Consider the following 19,682-nt stretch of genomic DNA (forward strand, 5'->3'; position numbering starts at 1 on the left):
CGAGGGGGAGCGGTGGCGGCGCTTGCTGTGCCGGGGTGATGGAGAGCCGCTGGAGGAAGACGAATACTTCCGCGTTTTATAGCGACGTTTCCCGGTATGGCCTCTGGGACTTCGCGAGCGCCGTCTCTCTGTGCTAACCTGCGGTACTGGAGAGGTACCCGGTGCCGAGACGCCCGGTGCCGGGGCTTGCGTCGGGCTGCGGGAGCGTGTTCGGGAGATCTCTCGGTGCCGATGGTGGTGAACCGGGCTGCGTGAGAGGGACCTTGGGCGTTGGTGGTAACGGCCCTCCCTCGGTACCGAGGCCCCGGAACGCCCATGCTGCGCTGTGTCCTCCCTCGGTACCGCACGTCACGTCGGAGAACGGGTTGGCGACCTCGATCTATCTCGGTACCGCGGGGTGTCTCTGGGTACCGGGGATCGGGAGTGGCGGTAGTGTCCTGATGTCTGCCCGGGTGCCTTCGAGCGTACCGGACTAGTTGATCTATGTCGGTACCGCTCTCGTACCCTCGGTGCCGGAGGGCGATGCTGGCTCGAAGTGGGGGCATCGCGTGTCGAATGGCGGGATGGGCTCGGAGTTCGAGAACACGATCGGGCCCTGAGTGTTGAAGCGTCCCGTCGCCGACTGATCGAGCGGGATTGGTGCCTGTCTCCGCGCGTAGCCGGGGATCGAGACCGGTGCCGGGTCTGGGGCACCAGGATCCGCACCGGACTGCGTTCCAATGATCGGGAACGATCTCTTGTCGGCACCGAAGCCGGTGAAGGTCGGTGCCGTGAGCCCGAAGACGAGCGGGAGCGGTGCCGTGACTCTGACGTCCGGGTCTTTCCCCGCAGCGTTGACCGGTGCCGGGGCTCCGAAGCTCGTTTGGGATGCGGAGCTCTCCCGGGAACCTCCAGAGCACACCCGGTGCCGCGCCTTGGAGGAGCTCGACGACTCATGGTCGGAGCTGGGGGGGGAGGATGTTGCTCTCCCTCTCCCCGACCGTCTGGGGGGAGACACCGAGTCCCGTCTCATCCTTCCACCGGAGTAGCCCAGCGCGGGCTTACCCCGAGACGCTGTCCCCGAGGCCCTCGGTCGAGGGGGGGACGGAGGCGTAGGCAAGGCCATGAGGGCTCGTGCCGCTGTAAACGCCTCCGGCATCGACGGCCCTTGTAGGGGCGCTCCCCCACCCCCTGGGGTCAGGGAAGGCTCCCTACGAGGAGATGCCGGTGCCGGGACCATTTCAACGGCACGTGGCTGGGGCATCTCCTGTATCACCCCCTGCTGTACCGGTCACAGGGGGGAGTCCATAGATATGGCCGCCGGCCGTTTTTTCTTCTTCGGTGCCGTCTTGGGCGGTACCGAAGGTGTTGATGTCGGTGCCGATGGTGCGCTGCGCACCGATGAGATGCTCGGTGCCGTAGGTGATCTGGATGGCTCCGAGTCGGGACGAAGTGCCGACTCCATCAAGATCGCCCGGAGGCGAGCGTCTCTGTCCTTTTGGGTGCGGGGTTTGAATGCTTTACAAATGCGGCACTTATCCTTGCGGTGTTGTTCCCCAAGGCACCGAAGGCAGCGATCATGCGGGTCGCTGACGGAGAACACCTTGCCGCAGGCCGCACATGACTTAAACCCGGTGGAGCCCGGCATGGCTCCTAAGGAGGAGCCCCTAAGGGCTAACTATTTACACTACCTTATCTACTATCTACTAATGACTAGAGTAACTAAGAAAACAACAAAAAGAACTTATCTACACGATTAGAGGTTGCTGCTTGCGAAGAGGCAAGGGGCAGACGTTCCACTGACTGTCACGGGCGGAAAGAAGGAACTGGGGGCCCGCACGGTTGGTGGCGCCCTATATACCGCGCTATGCGCGCGCCACTCCAGGGGGCGCCGGGACCGACCGCTGGGGTTGCTAGGGCAAAAAAGCTTCCGCAGACTCGTGCACGGGGCGCGCACTCACCTACATGGAATGCATATGAGCAACTCTCGAAGAGAGAACTTATGTCGCTTGTGGGGAGGGGTGCATATTCCACTCCCCCGAGCAACGTAAGTTACAACATAACTGTCGGTGTGGACAGGGCTATGTCGGCAGGAGAGTTTCTCATTGTGGTGGATTAATTAAGAACTCTCTCCCATTGGCTTAAAGCAGCTACACAAGGGATCTTATAGCAGCAAAGCTGCTTCAGTACAGCTGCACTGCTGTAAGCTCTCTAGTGTAGACATGGCCTTAGCAAGACAAGATGGGTGAGGAAATACACTACAATGCTTCTCCCACTGATTTAAGTCTCCTGCTATGCCTACAAAATAAAAGCACTTTGATGAGAGTGTAGAGCTTTTTGTGGCAAAGTTAGACCGATGCAGTGTCAGTATAGACACTGCACTTAGTTATGTCACCATAAATAGCGTCCAGGAGGTGTCCCATGATGCCCTTCCTGACTGCTCTGGTCAGCAATTCGAACCCTGCTACCCTGCACTCAGGTACACAGGCATCTACTCCTCCCCCTTTAAAGGACCAGGAATTTTTGAAATTCCACTTCCTCTTTGCTTTCTTCCCAGCTGACCATGGCTGCTCCATGCACTAAACGATCTCCCACAAGGAGTACACTGGAGTTGTTGCATCCGCTGTCTCTGTGGGGCGAGGAGGCTGTGCAGTCCCACCATTGCTCCAGCCATAGGAACTTTGATGCCTATGGTCAGATTTCTCATGGCATGTTGGATAAGGGCTATGAACGGGACATACATCAGTGCTGTGTGAAGATCAAGCAGCTGGGGCAGGTGTACCAGAAGTCAAGGGAATTAAACCGTTGCTCTGGTGCTGTGCTGAAGACCTGCTGCTTCTATAAGGAGCTGAACACCATCCTCTGCCACCACCCCCCCTTCACTGCCAAAAGCCCCATGGATATTTCAGGGGGGCTGGAGACGGTGGCCTGTGAACTCAACCTCAAGGATAAAAGTGGTGGACGAGGAAGCGGAGTTGGAGGATTAGGTGGGAAAGGCGATAGGGTCGTTCAGTATCATGACAAACCAGGACCTCTTCTTGACCCTGGGAGGTTCATTCAAGCCAGTCCCAGCATTCCAGCTCTGGTAAGTGCTCATTTTGATTTGGTTACATGAGATACAGCTCTCCTTTGCTTTGATATATGCTAGAAGTGTTGTGTCTGCTTCACATTCCACTGTGCAGCTACGCACTGGGGACCTGCAGAAAAGTGTGTTAATGCACACCGAGATTTCACGGGAATCCTCCAGAAAGAACTTAGGAAACTTTCACATAAGTACTCGCTGATCCTCTGCCAAAGGCTCCTTGGCAGAGTTGCTTTGTTTTTTCCCCGCTGTAGAAAACTTTGCCAATCGGCAATCACTTGTGCGAGAACAAAGCAGCACACAGGCAAGCAGCGGTGTGCCCAGTGAATGCCAGATCTGTGCAATATACAGTGCAAAAATAAACGTAATTTTTGCTGCTGTGAGCAGTTACCTGTTTGGCCTTGTATGACAGAACCAGCCATATTTGCTTTGCCAAACAACTGAGCCATTTTTTAAAACAAAAAGATATAAACTCATTAGACGGGCTGGCAGCTCTTTTGAGCAACTCTTGCTACTGCCTCTTAATTTTGCAGTAGCCAAAATTCTTTTTTTTATTTTCAAAAAATTATATATCAAGAATATGTTGCTGATAGGATCCATAACCCTAAATAACACTTATGCATGACAAAGGTTGTTAAATAATTGAACTTGTGTCTTTTTTTATGGTTGCTTTATTTTAAATAATGGACGTATGAAACAACTGGTTTAAATAGTCTTTTCTTTCTGCTTATTTTCTACCTTAGAAATATCAGGAACGTAAGGTCTGGTCTGGCTCACAACATGTTCATTGTGAGCTCTAAAAAGAGTAAAGTTGCTGAAGCTTTAACAAAAGGACCATATATCCATTAGCAATTTAATGTTAATTAGCTATTGAAGTTAAATACATTTAAAAAAATATGTATCTTGATGAAATGTTCCTTTCCCTCTTATTAACACAGCTTCCACTCTCTTGGTCCTTATGATGGTCACATTTCAGTTGTTCTCCAATTAGTCTTGCAAGGTACTCCACACCTACATTTCTTCTCTCTCTCTAGCCTCCTGAATATTAGGTACCATAGTATCTGAGAGCCTTGCAATCATTAATGGATTTTATCCTCACAACACCCAGGTCTCTTGAGTTCATTTAATGATTTAACCACAGAACCATCCTTCCTTCCCTGAATGTAAAAACAGGAACCCTCTAAACCAAATCACTTTTATTTCCTTTACAGGCCACCTTTACAAGAAATGCAGGATTTGGCAGTAATGTGCTAAAATTCTTCAGATTACATGAGTTTACTACAGTTTCCTAAACCATTAATATGGACTGCTGTAGTTCTTTACTAGGGGAAGCTATTCTCTCACATGTTAAGTAGTGTTCCAGTGCCTAGTGACATAGTGTATGTATTTTCATCTTGCAGATGTCTGAGGGTAGGGTTCATTAATCTCTCTTTAACTGGAGATGGAGTCCATTCTCATGCCTATATTTGCAACACAGTATAGAGTGGCAGAATTTTGTCAGATCTGCCTGATAACATGTATTCAGTTTTGCCTCAAGAAAAGCACTCAAAGCTGATAGGCAGTTTACCTGGAGAGACAGATGGTGAGAACGGGGGTTGGACTGAGCGGTAGAATATCCATGTGTTCAAAGCAAACTGATATTTATTTTTGTACATCAACAGTGTTGTTCTTAAATCCAGACAAACTTGGAGAAAAACAGATGAGCAATAAAATTATCAGAGGCTGGAGGGACTTCTGAAGAAAGATTAAAAGGGCTAGAGATGTATAACTTGGCTAAGCAATTAAATAAGGCTTATATAACCATCCATAGAGAATAATCCCCAAAAAGGAATGCTTTAATTTGGTTCAAGGGGCTATAACCAAAATATATTGGGTGAATTTAAGACCAGGCAAATTTAGGTTAAACAGCAGGAAGAAATTCTGACAGTGTCATAATCTGTAAAATTGAAATAACTCCCAGAGGGAGTGGTGGAAGCCCCATCATTTCAGACATTTAAAAAAAGTTGGGGAAAGTATTAAGAAATATACTGTAGGAATCAATCCTGCACTGGCCCCCAAGGAAGGGACTGAAAGACCTGCTAGGGCTCTTCTTTCTCTATTTTTATGATCCAGCAGGGACACATTTCCTAAAAGCATTGTCCCCTTCTCTTGTTTATCAGAAGTTCTCTTTGGTATGTAGCTCATTAGAGCTTACAACAATCATCATGTTGAGAAAATTCCAGCTCCTGATAATAGATGACACACTAACTCAGAATTAGTGACACAGGAACTTTGCATGTTGCATAGCAGAATCAAATCGTTTGAAATGATCTTCTAAAAATTTTTTAAAGAGACCCCCCAAAATGCTCTCTGACTTTGGCTTTCTCATTGAGTTGACTGTAGTACTGTGGCACTGACAAAGCTCAAAAGGTATCTGAACAATGAATACACTTCCCAAAATAAAGCAATCCTCAGTATAATACTGAAAAGTAGAAAAATATGAACCTTAGCACCAGGACAGGACAGGGTTTGGGAAAGCAGATGCTCATCATCATTCCCCATCTAAACCTGTGGGGATTTCCCCAATGGAGATAATGCCAACCTTCTCCTCCACACATCAAAACCCTTCCCCAGGGAGCTGTTTTGGAGCAGCAGCCATGGAGGATCCATGGCAACACAGACAGATAGAAACGAGGGTTAGAGTAGTAATGTAGAGGGAATAGAAACTGCAAAACTGCCCCTACCCCCTGTGGATGCTAGACAATTGCAGGATTTTTCTGATGATTGTGGGTTTGCTTTACAGGTTGTAAATGAAACTCGGTCCCTTTCTGATGGATCAGTAAGGAAACTCAACAAGCAGAAACTCTATTTCTGAGCTACTACAAAGGTCTTCCCTGTGTAATATGGAGACAATATGGACTTTGGTGTTAGTGAAAGGTGATTGGAGAGTGAAGTCTATTATTTTTAAAACAGATACAGCAGACAACAGCAGTGCAAGCTTCCCCGTATGGACCATATCCCCCAACTCTGACCTGGAGGGACCCATTCCTAGAGTAGAAAGTGTTGTTAACTATCCATAGCCCAGTTAATCAGTCTTTCTGCCAAATAATATCAAACATGGCGTTTCTCAACTGGCTGGAGAATACCAAGTAATTTCATATAAGGCTAACTCAGTACTCAGAACTTTTAGTGACTAAAGCTGGATTTGAGCAAAATGATGGGCTCTGTAACCCACTGTCAATCCCTTGAGCCATCCAGGCCCCAAATCTCACTTCTGAATTAAGGAATGATTGATGATAAATAGGAGAACAATATCCCCTCTCTCAAAGGAAAGCTGGGGAAAAATATTACTCTAGACACTTGTGGAGTTCTTTTTTTATTGGTAATGTTACTATAGACTCCACAAACACAGCAACACAAGAGAGACCTAAAGCAAGTGTATGAATTCAAGCTCAGTACAAACTGATCTTTGCACCATAACATTGGCTCTTGCAGTCTATGGCATTGCTCGATCATATCTGAACTAAGAGATTTATGTACAGTCTCCCCTGCACCTTTCTACACACTAGCTGGCAAACTAGGACCCACTGTTACGTGCTGTACAGTGCCTAGCACAAAGAGAGGGGAGATATGGTCAAATTACGACACTTTAAATACCAGCCTTAACTATTTCACTGCTTTTCATTTTAGCAGATGGTATGGGGATAGTGGTGGAAGTGAAATATAGAGGGAAGGAGCTGGATTATAATTCCAGAGAGGAAAATATAGAAGGAAGGAGAAATTCAAAGACAACAAAGGAGGATTTGGGACAGAGAAACAGAGTAAGGAGGATGAGAAAGGGAGAGGAACAAAGGAAGAGGGCAGAAATAGTTTTTATAGGTTAGCGTATTTTCCTACCACATTACGCTGAACGAAACAGTAAGATATATCAGCAATGATAAGAGCTAAAAATATGCTTAATATATAAAGGCCCTATATTGTGCTTGGTCTTTGTGTGAATCAGTGGGACTTGCACTGTGAACTGAGGACAAAATAGCCTTAAATTCCTACTTCCCAGCCCACATACCATAATGTAAAAATGCCATTTGGAGTAGGAGGGGAGGGACACTTGGAGGGGTGACATGGAAGTGGATGGCTGGGTGAATGGGAAGGATATGGGGTGGGAGCTACCTGTCAATCCCACACGATCCCCTGCACTCTGGGGATTTACCTCACGTAAGCAAGGATCTGGTGGGCCCTCTTCTCTCTCAAGTGGTCTGCACCCCCCTCCCTGCCCACTATACGAGTCCGGCATCTGGAGAAGCCCTGCTTTTCTGGGTGGGGACCTGAGAACAGGCATGCTGGAAGCATGTACCAAGAACACACTGCTGCGCTGAGACTGGGATTGAGATGGGCGATTCATGCATGATCCGTATCACAGACTGAAGCACTGGGGAGGGGAGGCAGGGAACACCTACTGAGATGAAGGGAGCAGTTCATGTGTCTCAGAACTATTGTTTCAGGCTGTATTCATCTTAATGGGATGTTCTCATTCAGCTCAGACCATCACATTGAGATGAATGGGCCACTTCACACCTCTCAAAATCTCCTATGCTTTCAGTATTATCCTGTAGTGGGGACCTGACAATTAATTTCATACAGAATTATAATGGAGTGCCAGTTCTGCTACAGTTAAGATTGAGAAGACTTTTCTGTTTTAAAGATGCTTCTTCAAAGTGTTCTAAAATCTGCATGTTTCTTAGATTGTCTTGAAATTTGCTGTGCCTCGTGACAGCATAGGATAGAGCTAGTGATCTAAATTTGGGATCATATCAATGCAACCTGAACTCAGCTCTCTGCGCAATGCCCCAATATGCCCATAATACAAACTCCCACTCTTGCATTTGCACTAAGGTGGCCACTGACACATTCCTGGAACAAGGGACATTCTGGTACTTACAGGAACAGCGTGGGCCCATCCTCACTAATGTGACCTGTTAGTTACGCACCAGGCCTGTGAGCTCTCATTGAATGGGAGGCGTCATCTTTCAGAACGTGCAGTCCCATCCCCACTGGCATGACCTCATATACATTGTGCATGAAAGATCACGCTGGAGGGGGTGGAGCAGCATGTTCTTAAAAATAGTGTTCCCTTTCCAATACTAGACAAAACCATGTTGTCCCTGTACAAGATGGGGAACAAATCTCTCAAAAAGAGGACTGTCCAGTTTAATACCGGATGAATGGCCTCCCAATTTGAACTGAACAAGAGCTACCTGCCTTATACTCAAACATATTGCCTACTTCACAAAAAGACCACATCTATTACATTTTACATCCTCTTTACCCTTATGCACTTGATGCCACCTAACACTATACATTCACTTACTATTCATTAATCCCAGAAATCACACTCATCTCCTATCTACTGGCTAACAATACCCATGGCAACAAGACCCCTGTACTCTGCTACTGACAACACCTACACACCACAGTGCTGAAATAAGGCATGCTCAATCTCTCAAGGTACATATGCACCACTTTCCTTCGATCACACACATGGGTGTTAGCCACCCTGATTGCCTCCTATCTCATAGCGCTGCCAAGCTGCTTCACAAATCCCTACACCATTCAGTATAACTACGCCTAATACAGTGACTGCAGCTGAAATGCATGCAAATAATTTCTCATGGCATTGCCAGCACCAGGAGAGCAGAGTTAGGGTTGCATGGGTATGTACAATAATTCTTAATTTCCTGGTTTTCAGAAGTTTGAGTTGTGCTGACCTTCACATTCTGGAAAGCCACGAGATTCTGGGTAACCTTAACTCTCCATTAACAAAGTTTTTATTGGTCAGTGAATAGCTTATTCCTGTACATTTACCAAATTAACTTTTCTGATTCTAAACACCTTTATCCAGCAGTGTGCCCTGGTTGTCAAGAAGGCCAATGGCATATTGGGCTGCATTAGGAGGGGCATTGCTAGCAGGTCACGGGAAGTGATTATTCCCCTCTATTCGGCATTGGTGAGGCCGCATTTAGAATATTGTGTCCAGTTTTGGGCCCCCCAATACAAAAAGGATGTGGACAAGTTGGAGAGAGTCCAGCGGAGGGCAACAAAAATGATTAGGGGGCTGGAGCACAGGACTTATGAGGAGAGGCTGAGGGAACTGGGCTTGTTTAGTCTGCAAAAGAGAAGAGTGAGGGGGGATTTGATAGCGGCCTTTAACTACCTGAAAGGGGGTTCTAGGGAGGATGGGGCTAGGCTGTTCTCGGTGGTGGCAGATGACAGAACAAGGAGCAACGGTCTCAAGTTGCAGGGAGGGAGGTCTAGGTTGGACATTAGGAAAAAGTTTTTTACTAGGAGGGTGGTGAAGCACTGGAATGGGTTACCTAGGGAGGTTGTGGAATCTCCATCCTTAGAGGTTTTTAAGCTGCGGCTTGACAAAGCCCTGGTTGGGATGATATAGCAGAGGTTAGTCCTGCTTTGAGCAGGGGGTTGGACTAGATGACCTCCTGAGGTCCCTTCCAACTCTAATATTCTATGATTCTATGATTCTATGATCCTGGTATAACTGCATCCACATTAAGGGATTGTACTGCTTTAGTTATCAGTTCAAAACTATGTGTAGACTAGGCAGATGCGATGCATGGGGCGATGGACCCCTCCCCATCACGAGTTGCTGCTTGGCTGGTATTGAGCATGCTCAATAACAGCTACTGAAGCCTCACTCTGTCCTCCCACTATTGACAAGTACAGACCAGCCCTAAGACACAAATCCATGCTGCTCGGACTGTATAGAAAATTGCATCTTGAATTTTTTTGCAACACAAGACCTTGGATGTTGGAGGCTACAGATAAGAATAGATGCCACCTGTGTATGTAAACTCTCCCTCTCTGATATGCAAATAATGCTGCTCTGCTAACACTTGTAGGGTAACAGTATTAGTCCAACTGGTTTAAAAATGGTTCTCGTAACCACAGTTTAAACAGTTTGCCTGGGCTGTGTAACAGAAACACGATCGCTTTAATACTGTGTTTAAAATTAATGTTTCTCTAAAATTAGCACACAAAAACTACCAACAGTGATGGTTGTGGTAGGACACACTCCATCCACCAAAACACTTCAAAAGCATGGAATTTAGGGCTTGTCTACACTTGACATGCTACAATGGTGCAGTTGGAGCTGCACCATTGTAGCACATCATTATAGACACTAACACAAATGAAAGGGGTTCTCTCATCAGTGTAAGGTAATTCACCTGCCTGAGAGGCAGTAGCTAAGTTGATGGAAAATTTCTTCAATCATCCTAGCGCTGTCTACACCAGGATTTAGGTTGGATTAACTATGTCACTCGGGGTATGGATTTATACACCTGGATGAGATAGTTGGCTGGATCTAATTTTCTAGTGTAGACTCTAAGAAATTAAAGGGAAAGATTTGTGCATTCCTTTCCACCTTCACATGGCACTGTTGATAATTCTCTTCCAACTCTCCCTGTGGCTTTTCCTTCTATATCCAACAGATACCAAAAAGAAGTAAGTACCCCAATATCATCAAACTTGTAATCTAACACAAAACCTTAACAGTGACATCATACGCTTTTTATCAAATTCACCACATCTGACTCTATCACACATTGCATGCTTTTGGGAAGTTATTCTCTCTTAACGCTGCTGAGGTCACTATTATTATGGGTTGGGTTAAACTTTGTTATGCATTGGATTAAACCTCAGTGAAATATATGTGTGAGTGAGCTGTCCACTGAAGACAGCTGTAAAAGACAAGCAACGTTAGGCTTGTTTTTATGAAGCGGGGTGGCAATTTTCATGCAGTCATGCTCATGAGGCTTTTTCCCTTGTCTCTGGGGCTGCTCTTTTTTCCTTAGGCCTTGTCTACACTAGAAAAATAAGTTGACATAAGATAAGGCTGATGTCCACACTGCTCTCTTTGGCTCTCCCTGTGGGCTGCCCCGCTCCCCACTCCCAGCCAGGAGCTGGCACAGCCACACAGAGACTTCTCCCCTCCCCTTTCCCTGCCAGGAGCCAGGTTGCACGCACCTGTATCCTGGCTCCAAGCCAGGCTGCAGCCACCCACATCCCACCCAGTCCTGGCTCACAGCTGGGCTGAAACCACCTGCATCCAGGCTTGGAGCCAGGCAGCAGTCACCCATGTCCAGGCTTGGAGCATGGAGTCGGGCAGCAGCCACCAGTGTCTGTGCTCAGTCCTAGCTCCAAGCCGGGAGTCAGGTTCCAGCCACTAGCCCCAGCTCTCTTGTCTATTTCACCACAGAGCAGTGAAATAGACAAGAATGACATCCCCTCCACCACTGCAAGGGGATGTAGTATCTACACAGACACTACTTTGCCCTAGCTATGCTGACAAAAGCCCTACACCTCTCATCGAGGTGTTTTTATTTTGTCGAAAAAATAAGGCAAGGTGGCATAGTGGGGCTGTGATTCCAGTGTGCACACCAGCACTGTTTTGTTGACAAAACTCTCTAGTATAGACCATGCATTAGACTATTCCCTGTGGATATTTTTGCCTCAATCCCCACCCAGCATCATGATGCAAATCTTGCCCAGAGTCATGATGCACAGATGCAAACCCTCTGCCACTGTTTTTTATTTTTTCAGGGGTTTTGAGCAACCAGGCTTGTTTTGGGGCAGTTTTTAGGCAGCCTAAGCATAATGGAGTCTGGCCATGAATTTGAATTGCTGGGTGGACAGGTTGTCTGTGTCTGGAACAGGCAGACACATTACAAGGTGAGACACCAAGAGATAAAGATAAAGCCAAGCAGACAAAGCCTGGAATCGTGACCATAAAGCTGAGAGAAAGCTTTCTGTGTATAGAGCACTGGCTGGAGAAGTAGTCTTGGAACAGAGAATAAAGGAACTGTATCCTGTGTTCTGAGAAATAGGACTTTGTACTTTCCTTCTAAACAAGATTTCATCAAAGAAAACACCACTCCATTGTCAATTTCTATTCCCAATTGGAACACATGCAGGGCCCTGAACTTTGATTAGCTGCTTGGATCAAAAGGGGCAATTACTATATGAAGATTTTGTGGTAGCCAACAAATTTGATTAAGCTAGTGTTCGTGCTCTCTTCTTGGAAGCAGATTCTTTATCAAATTAAAATCTAGATAGTTTAGCTTGGTGCATGTATTTTTCATGATGGCTTAAAAAGTTATAAAATGTTCTGTAGGCAAACATTATCTATGTATACCTGACATACCAGAAATCCACAGGAGTGGCAATGTGGATAAAGGACAAGTTGCAGACGGTTTTAGATTTCTTGCAAAATGAAAGTGGAAAATCTAGTGAAAAATTGCCTGAGTTGATTCTTAAACATACTATTCTCTGTATCTATTCATTTTTCATCAAAGAGAACTCAAAGGTTATTTTTTGTGTTTTAATTTTTGCCATTTCAGTGACACTTTAAAAAAAACCCAAAACACTATGCCTTCTAATTTTGCTTTCACCAGTGGATGTACACCAGTGACTAGCAATAAAAGGAGTCTAGCGCACAGAGGCTAAGAAAAAGGGACAAAGTATGAATACAGGAAAACAGGAATGCAGAAAAGAAGGAAATAAAGATGTGGAGAGTGAAAGAAGAGAGAATAATGTGAAGAGAGGAAAAAAAGATGGAATAAAGAAAAGAAAAAACCCAATGGTTATTGAAGGGAATTCGAACAAACTTTTTCTGTTTCCAGCACCATAATAAATGGTGAGTTCTGCCTAACATGTCCATGTAATCTTAGTTTTTACTCCTATCTTTCAAGGTTTATCCAAAGAGTTTAAGGGCCCATCCCATCATGAGTCATATATTCTAGCCTCTCACATCCCCTCACCAAAAGCCTTCCCCCGTTTCCACAATGAACTGAGTCCAAATTAGAGGAAACTACTAAACTGTTATTTCTGTAACTTCCAGATTTCTTCCAATTTTGGGGGCACCCCAGGAGACCACTTATCTTGACTGCAACCTTCCTCTGGAACAAAACTCAGAAAAACCTAGGCCAAATTAATCTCTAAAATCAATGGAGTTAGAGCAGGACTGAATTTGGCCTATATATTTACTTTGCCATTATTTGCTGGATTCTGAACTAACCGTAATTACTTAGATCAGTGGTCTATTTTTAACTTATTGTTTTAATAATGCATTGGTGGGCAAGAGCAAGGTACAGCTTTTCAGTTCCTGCAAGCCTTTCCTCACTCACGTTACTGTCCTGAAGGTGAGATGCTCAACAGAAGTGCAGTTCTTAATCTGTTATACTATATCATAAAAAGATGATAGCAAAGGGTTAACAAAATATGGGGGCTACTATCTTAACAGCTTATTTCAGACTCAGTAAGCTGCTGTGCTTTGAAGCATGATGAAAACAGAGTTGTTTGTATTTCCATTCCACCATAGCAGCAAGATGGCTTCCGGGCTGATGCAACGTTTAACCTTTTCTATTCCAGGCTTTATTTTATCCTCTCTCTCATGCCACTTTTTAAAAACAAAAACAAAAAAACAAAAAAAACCCAACCCTTTCTCTCTCACACCTGCACACAGCGACAGCTTCAAGCTACGTGGATGTCTGTAAAGGATCTGGAGCCACAAACCCTCCTTTTAGTGCTCAGTGGTCCTGACTGTGTCATGCTAGAACAACACAGCTTTGCTGAGTGGCAGATGCACCAGCAGGCTGCAATGGAAAGCCCTAGGTCCAATACACATTTTACCTCACCCAGCTCGCCTCCCTCAGCGCTCTCCTCCTAGGCCAGTGGCGAAAGCCCGGCCCGCTCGGAGGAAGTTCTGGAGGGGGCAATAACACCACCCCAACGGGGGCGAGGGGGGAGCGAACGTTGCTCCAGCGACACCTGCGGCCTCGTCTACCGCCTCCCCAGCCCGGGAAAGGGGCGGCGGATTTTTGCCTGGCTCGCAGGCCCGCCGTGCAGGGATGGCCGGGCTCGCCGTACCGGGGGGGGGGCGCTACAAACGCCCAGGCCCGAGGCTGCCGTGACTGGGCTGGACTCGGTGGCTCCAGGGCCCACGCGAAGCTCCACGGGGCTCCCCCACCCAGGCCAGGCCAGGCCAGCCCGCCGGCCGCTTCAGGGCCCCCGGCATCAGTCGGGCAGACCCCTGGTCACAAGGCAAGCGGCAGCCGGCCATGGCGCGAGGCCGTGACACAGCAACTTCCGCCGGGCCCCACGGCACCGCCCCGCGCCAGCTCCAGATACCCACTGCCAGCCGGCCGCGTCTGTGCGGACACGGGGGGAACAACGGGATGTCGCCGGCCCTGAATTGCTCTCAGCGGGCCGGGCCCGGCACAGTCTGCTGCTGCAGCAACGAGCGAGGACAGGGGCGAACCGAAGGCGCACTGGCCACTGCGCCTGCAGGTCCAAACCAAACCTCCGACCCCGAAGGGAGGGGGGAAGCGCGTGACTCAAACTCCTCGACAGGCCCCGCCCACCCGCGCGACCTAATTCAGTCCCAGCGAGGAGCCCCTCCCCCCCTCGCCTTTCCGCCCATTGCCGAGCCGCAGCGGGGTCACGTGGTGCGGAGGTCACGTGCTAGCAGGCTCCATTTTGTGGTGCAGCTACGCAGCGAAAATCGCCAGTCGGGAGCTAGGCGGCGTAGGGGACAGATCGGTGTTGCTGATCGGCCTATCCGCGCACCGCACCCGTCTGGCCTCGGCCTGTTCCGCGAGACCATTACAGCGCAGGTTGGTGAGGGGCTGGCCGCGGAGAGGAGGCTGGGGCGCGGAGGCAGGGAACGTGGGCCGTGGCTGGTGCGCATCAGGGTGGGGAAGCCCTAGCAGGGGGGAGACGCGGAGAGTTGCTGGGGATCTAGGGTCCGATCCCGCGTGTGTGAAGGGGGGGAATCATGGTGCTACTGAGACAGCTTCGCTGGTGTTTCTTCCCGCTAGGAGTGGTGGGTGGTCTCTCCCCGGGCTGCCATGATCGCCGTTGTTCTCTTTGGGCGCGGTTCAGGCGGCCATTTTGTGCAATGGAAATGGCGGCGTCCGCTGTTTGCCTCCTCCGAGTGGGAATTCCGTGCGCATGCGCGGAGTACTGAAGACGTACTGAAGAGTACTGAAGACTGCAGAAGACGTTCCTATTGGTGCAGCGAGGGGTGGTGCCTTACTTGGCTCGTTCCCATTGGCGCTGAGCCGGAGGGGCGGAGCTGGTCGGTCCGATGTTCTCGGCTTTTCCAGACTGCAGTACAGGACTAGGCTCTGCGGCTGCGCAGTGAGGGCGGGGTGGGCGTTGCGGTTCCGAGGCGCGGCGCAGGAGAGAGGAGGGGGGGGGGGGGGGGAAACCTTGAGTGATACCGGGCGATTCTCCCGCCAGCCCCCGCTGCTGTGCCCGCTTGCGCGGCTAACCGTCTCCCTCCATTTCCTCCTTACAGCCGATTTAGTCGCGCCCATCCACGCCATGAGCGGCTGCCGCGTATTCATCGGGAGGCTGAACCCCGCCGCCCGGGAGAAGGATGTGGAGCGATTCTTCAAGGGATACGGCCGCATCCGAGACATTGATCTGAAAAGGGGCTTCGGATTTGTGGTAAGAGGTGTCCCGGCACCGCTCGGGCCCCCTCAGCCGCTTGTAACGTCTCTGGACCACACCGGGTCTGTCTGATAGGCGGGTTGAGGGCTTGGCAAGTACGGGTGTAACTGACCTCCAGGCTGTTCACTTTACATCAAGCAGCTGAAACCTAGTTCTAGGCTTATAAAACATCATTTTGCTTTTCTTTATGGGGATGGCTGGCAGTGGGGAGTGAAGGTAACATTTGTTTTCGTCTGTGCGGAGAAATCTGCTGGAGTGTAGACTGTAAGCTTCCCATTCCTCCTCCCCCCCCCCCCCCAATTTTTCATGTAGCCATGAAATAACATGAAAACTTATCCAAAAAGTTAAGATTTCTACTAGTACTGCAGAACATATAATCCCCTTTTGCTGTAGCTTAGTGTTTGTATACACTTAAAATGCTGCACCACTTCAGTGAAGACACTATCTACATCAGTGGGAGGGCTTCTGTCAGGATAGGTAATCCACTTCCCTGAGAGGTGGTAGCTAGGTCGGTCTCCTATTGACTGAGCCTGTCTACACTATGGGTTATGTCGGTTTAACTGTTCAGAGCTGTGGATTTTTTTCACACCCTGAGTGATATACCAGCCTAATTTCCTGATGTAGGTAAGGGCTTAGTTTCATGAACTGGAGCTGATTTTAATGCCTTCTTTTTATAAACTAGTACTCTGTACAACTGGGTAGTTGGCATATGTTTTGCTGTTAAACATCAGTATCAAATATGTTGTTTTCTTATGAAATAGGAATTTGAGGATCCAAGGGATGCAGATGATGCAGTCTATGAACTGGATGGAAAGGAGCTCTGCAGTGAGAGGTAAATGTTTTGATATTAGTAGCATCCAGTATGCTGTTTCATACGCAGCTTTAAAATAAAATTTCTTGAATTCAGTTATACGCTTCATATAAAATGTGAACATCAGAGGTCTCATTTCTCTTAAATGAAAATATAAGCTTGTAACAAAGATATGCAGATGAAATGAGTCCTGTTTTTCTTTTAGGGTTACAATTGAGCATGCACGGGCCCGTTCCCGAGGTGGTAGAGGCAGAGGGCGATACTCTGACCGTTTCAGTAGCCGCCGTCCACGTAATGACAGGAGGTATGTATAATGGAATAGTCTTTAAGCATACCATCTTCCTGTTCTCTTCTCCCCCCTCTTCCCCAGCTGCTAGTACTTGAATCAGAACAGCAGTACCAAAGGTGGTTACTAGGTGAAATAGGCATGTTTTGGCTTTTATAGAAGGTTATTTTTAGTTTATATTTTACTTCAGAGTACTGGGTATTAATTCTCAATCTTTTTTTAAAAATTGGCCCTGCAAAATTTACTGGGTTACTAGTGCGCTTGGATTTCAGTACGGAAGATTGAAACGAAATATTTTTCTCCACAGAAATGCCCCGCCTGTACGAACAGAAAACCGTCTGATAGTAGAGAATTTGTCTTCCCGAGTCAGCTGGCAGGTTTGTTAAAACATAATTAACTATTTTGATTTCATTTTAATAGGTATGTAATGTAAAATATATTTTTACTAAAAATATTTTGATAAAATAGATTAATTATTGGAAAATATTAATGTAATTTTAAATAACATACATTAGTTCTGAAAAATCTTAATTAATATGTAAATATACAATGTAAATATTTGAGGAAATTTATATATATATTTATATTTTTTCTTGTTCAAAATCAATTTTAACCACATATTAAACCCTTTATTTGCCAGCCTATCTGTGTCGTTGGCCTTATGACGAGGAGTGCCTGTGGGTTATCCTAATCGTTCTGTCTTGGTCACTCTTGGTTGGGCCTGGTTGACTTTTCCAGTCAGCTACTACAATGTATCAGTTGGCCACCTCTAGATCTGTGTTTGCCGGTCTAGACGTAATCGATGCACTTCCTTAGAGTGCCAGGTTGCAGCGATCCCCGAGAGTTAACGAGATCTGATCCCTAAGTTGAGAGCTGTTCCTCCTGTAACGCTTCCGAATAAGAGGTCCTGGTCGAAAAGAGTTGAAAGATACGAAATTAGGTGGTCGTTGGAATCCTGATCGCAGTAAAGTGGTCCTTGGTAACTTCACAAGAGTAGAAAATGTCTGCATCCATCAGTAGTCTGCTATTAGGGAGGGCTGTGCGATTAAAGGCTTCCATCGACTGGGTAGTGTTCTTCAAATGGGTGGCGAAGAGCCAGTCGGGCATATATCATGACGGTATCTCCGATCGCTTAAGGCAGTTTGCTGCTTGGCTAGCCTAGGGAAATTTTAATAAAGGTAAAGTAAACTATATTTTTATGACCTATGGGGCACTAAATAACTGGTGTCTTGTAAACATTGTGTATAAACATAAGGCTTATTCTGTTGCAGTCTTTCTTTACAAAAATATGTAGGTGGTGTTTTGCACTCAGCTCCATATATATATATGTATCTATATAGACTAATACTGTCCTTAATGTTAAAACTATCAGCGTTTTGCTTAAAGCAATATGCTGTTTTCATTTATTTCGTGCCCTGATGTAGATCATTCAGTTTTGATAGAATACAAGTATGGCAAGTGCCATGTTTGTAGTTTATCTAACATCTTCTCTTTCAGTAGTTATACATATTTTTTTATTTTTACTATTTTTTTAAAAATTATGTAAACATTAGTTCTGTTTCCTTGCGTAACAAATTTGGTCTTGTTAGGATCTCAAAGACTTCATGAGACAAGCTGGGGAAGTAACCTTTGCAGATGCACACAGACCTAAGTTGAATGAAGGGTAAGTATCTAAAACTTCTTTCAGACTTACAGAATATAAAATACTCTAAAGTGCTGAAACTAGATTCAGTATTCTTAGTATGTGCCCACAGCTTGTTACTCTCTTCCTGTCTTGAAACATAGCCCCAATGGAATTTCCATAAAAGGCAAATGAGTGCTGTTTGAGGGAGAAAAATATTCACAGTTCAGCTACTGATGTGGAAGGAGTCCATGAAAAATTTTATAGCAAAACTTTAGGATCTGTCTCATGAGCTAGGTAATTCATGGCACTTAATGTGAATTGTGTGGGTTGTGGTTTTTTTTTTTTAGGGTGGTTGAGTTCGCCTCTTACAGTGACTTAAAGAATGCTATTGAAAAGCTTTCTGGCAAAGAAATCAATGGAAGGAAAATTAAACTAATTGAAGGCAGCAAAAGACACAGGTATGAGTTTTAAACATTCAAATGATGCTAATATACAGATTTAAATATAACCGTTTCCTTGCAAACATGCAAATCTGCTTTACAAAGCATTCAGAATTGTACATTTCTATTGTACTGCTATATCAATGCTTAGTAGTGCTAACACTGGTATGTATAACTTCATTAGTAGGTCCAGAAGCAGGTCTCGTTCCCGAAGCAGGAGCTCATCCAGATCTCGTAGCCGTTCTCGTTCCCGAAGCCGCAAGTCTTACACCAGATCCAGGAGTAGGAGCCGTAGCAAGTCTCGTTCAGTTAGTAGGTCCCCAATGCCTGAGAAGAGCCAGAAACGAGGATCTTCTAGTAGATCAAAATCTCCAGCATCTGTAGATCGGCAAAGGTCTCGGTCAAGGTCCAGATCCGTTGACAGTGGGAATTGAACTAAAAATAACTTGTCTTAAGGCCTTTTTTAAACCATACTTGCTAAAACTTGTGGTAAGTATGTGATTTTTCTGGGGGGAAGGGTTTGGATGTGGGGGGGAGGGGTGAAACTTTGTAGATGTGGACCACCATGGGCTATGAATTAAATGTATTAAATGTCTTTTGATAATCCCTTTTTCTTGCTCACATTTTTGTGGATGTCTCAAGTGTATAGTTTGTGTATATGGGCAGGAGCTCTTTATAACTAAAGCTAACGACTTCAATTTTTTTGTACTCAAAAAAGAAATCATCTGAACGTTTTAGTTCCCTGTGTATTCAAACGTGAATAATTCAATATTAGTTTAATGTCTTTAATTAAACTAATAGCTTTAGCCATTTAAGAGCTCTACATACGTGCTGTACATAAAGCTTTATTTCAGAGGGTATTTTTTTGTGCTTCCAACAGTTGTTTCAGTTATGGGTCAGTGAAATAGATTACGCTGATCACAATTGATAATAAAACTTTATTTTAAAAACTG

The 19,682-nt window shown here is 46.2% G+C and overlaps 1 protein-coding gene across 2 annotated transcripts; it reads left to right on the forward strand.

Annotated features, from left to right (window-relative positions):
* Positions 1-14,568: 14,568 nt before the first annotated feature.
* Positions 14,569-19,682, forward strand: SRSF5 (serine and arginine rich splicing factor 5). Of its 2 annotated transcripts, XM_067557818.1 has the most exons (8): positions 14,571-14,727; positions 15,414-15,565; positions 16,330-16,400; positions 16,585-16,683; positions 16,973-17,042; positions 18,255-18,328; positions 18,637-18,747; positions 18,914-19,682. In XM_067557818.1, exons 2-8 carry the CDS (start codon positions 15,440-15,442, stop codon positions 19,161-19,163), a joined length of 801 nt encoding a protein of 266 aa, XP_067413919.1. In that variant the 5' UTR covers positions 14,571-14,727; positions 15,414-15,439; the 3' UTR covers positions 19,164-19,682. The 2 variants fall into 2 exon arrangements, with proteins under 2 accessions (XP_067413920.1, XP_067413919.1); XM_067557819.1 differs by lacking the exons at positions 18,637-18,747; positions 18,914-19,682 and having other exon boundaries at positions 14,569-14,727; positions 17,306-18,268.

The sequence above is a fragment of the Emydura macquarii genome, unplaced genomic scaffold (assembly GCF_026122565.2).
Source record: "Emydura macquarii macquarii isolate MOO-44397 ecotype Brisbane River unplaced genomic scaffold, CSIRO-AGI_Emac_v2 contig_1876, whole genome shotgun sequence".
In the NCBI taxonomy this organism is placed as follows: domain Eukaryota; kingdom Metazoa; phylum Chordata; order Testudines; family Chelidae; genus Emydura; species Emydura macquarii.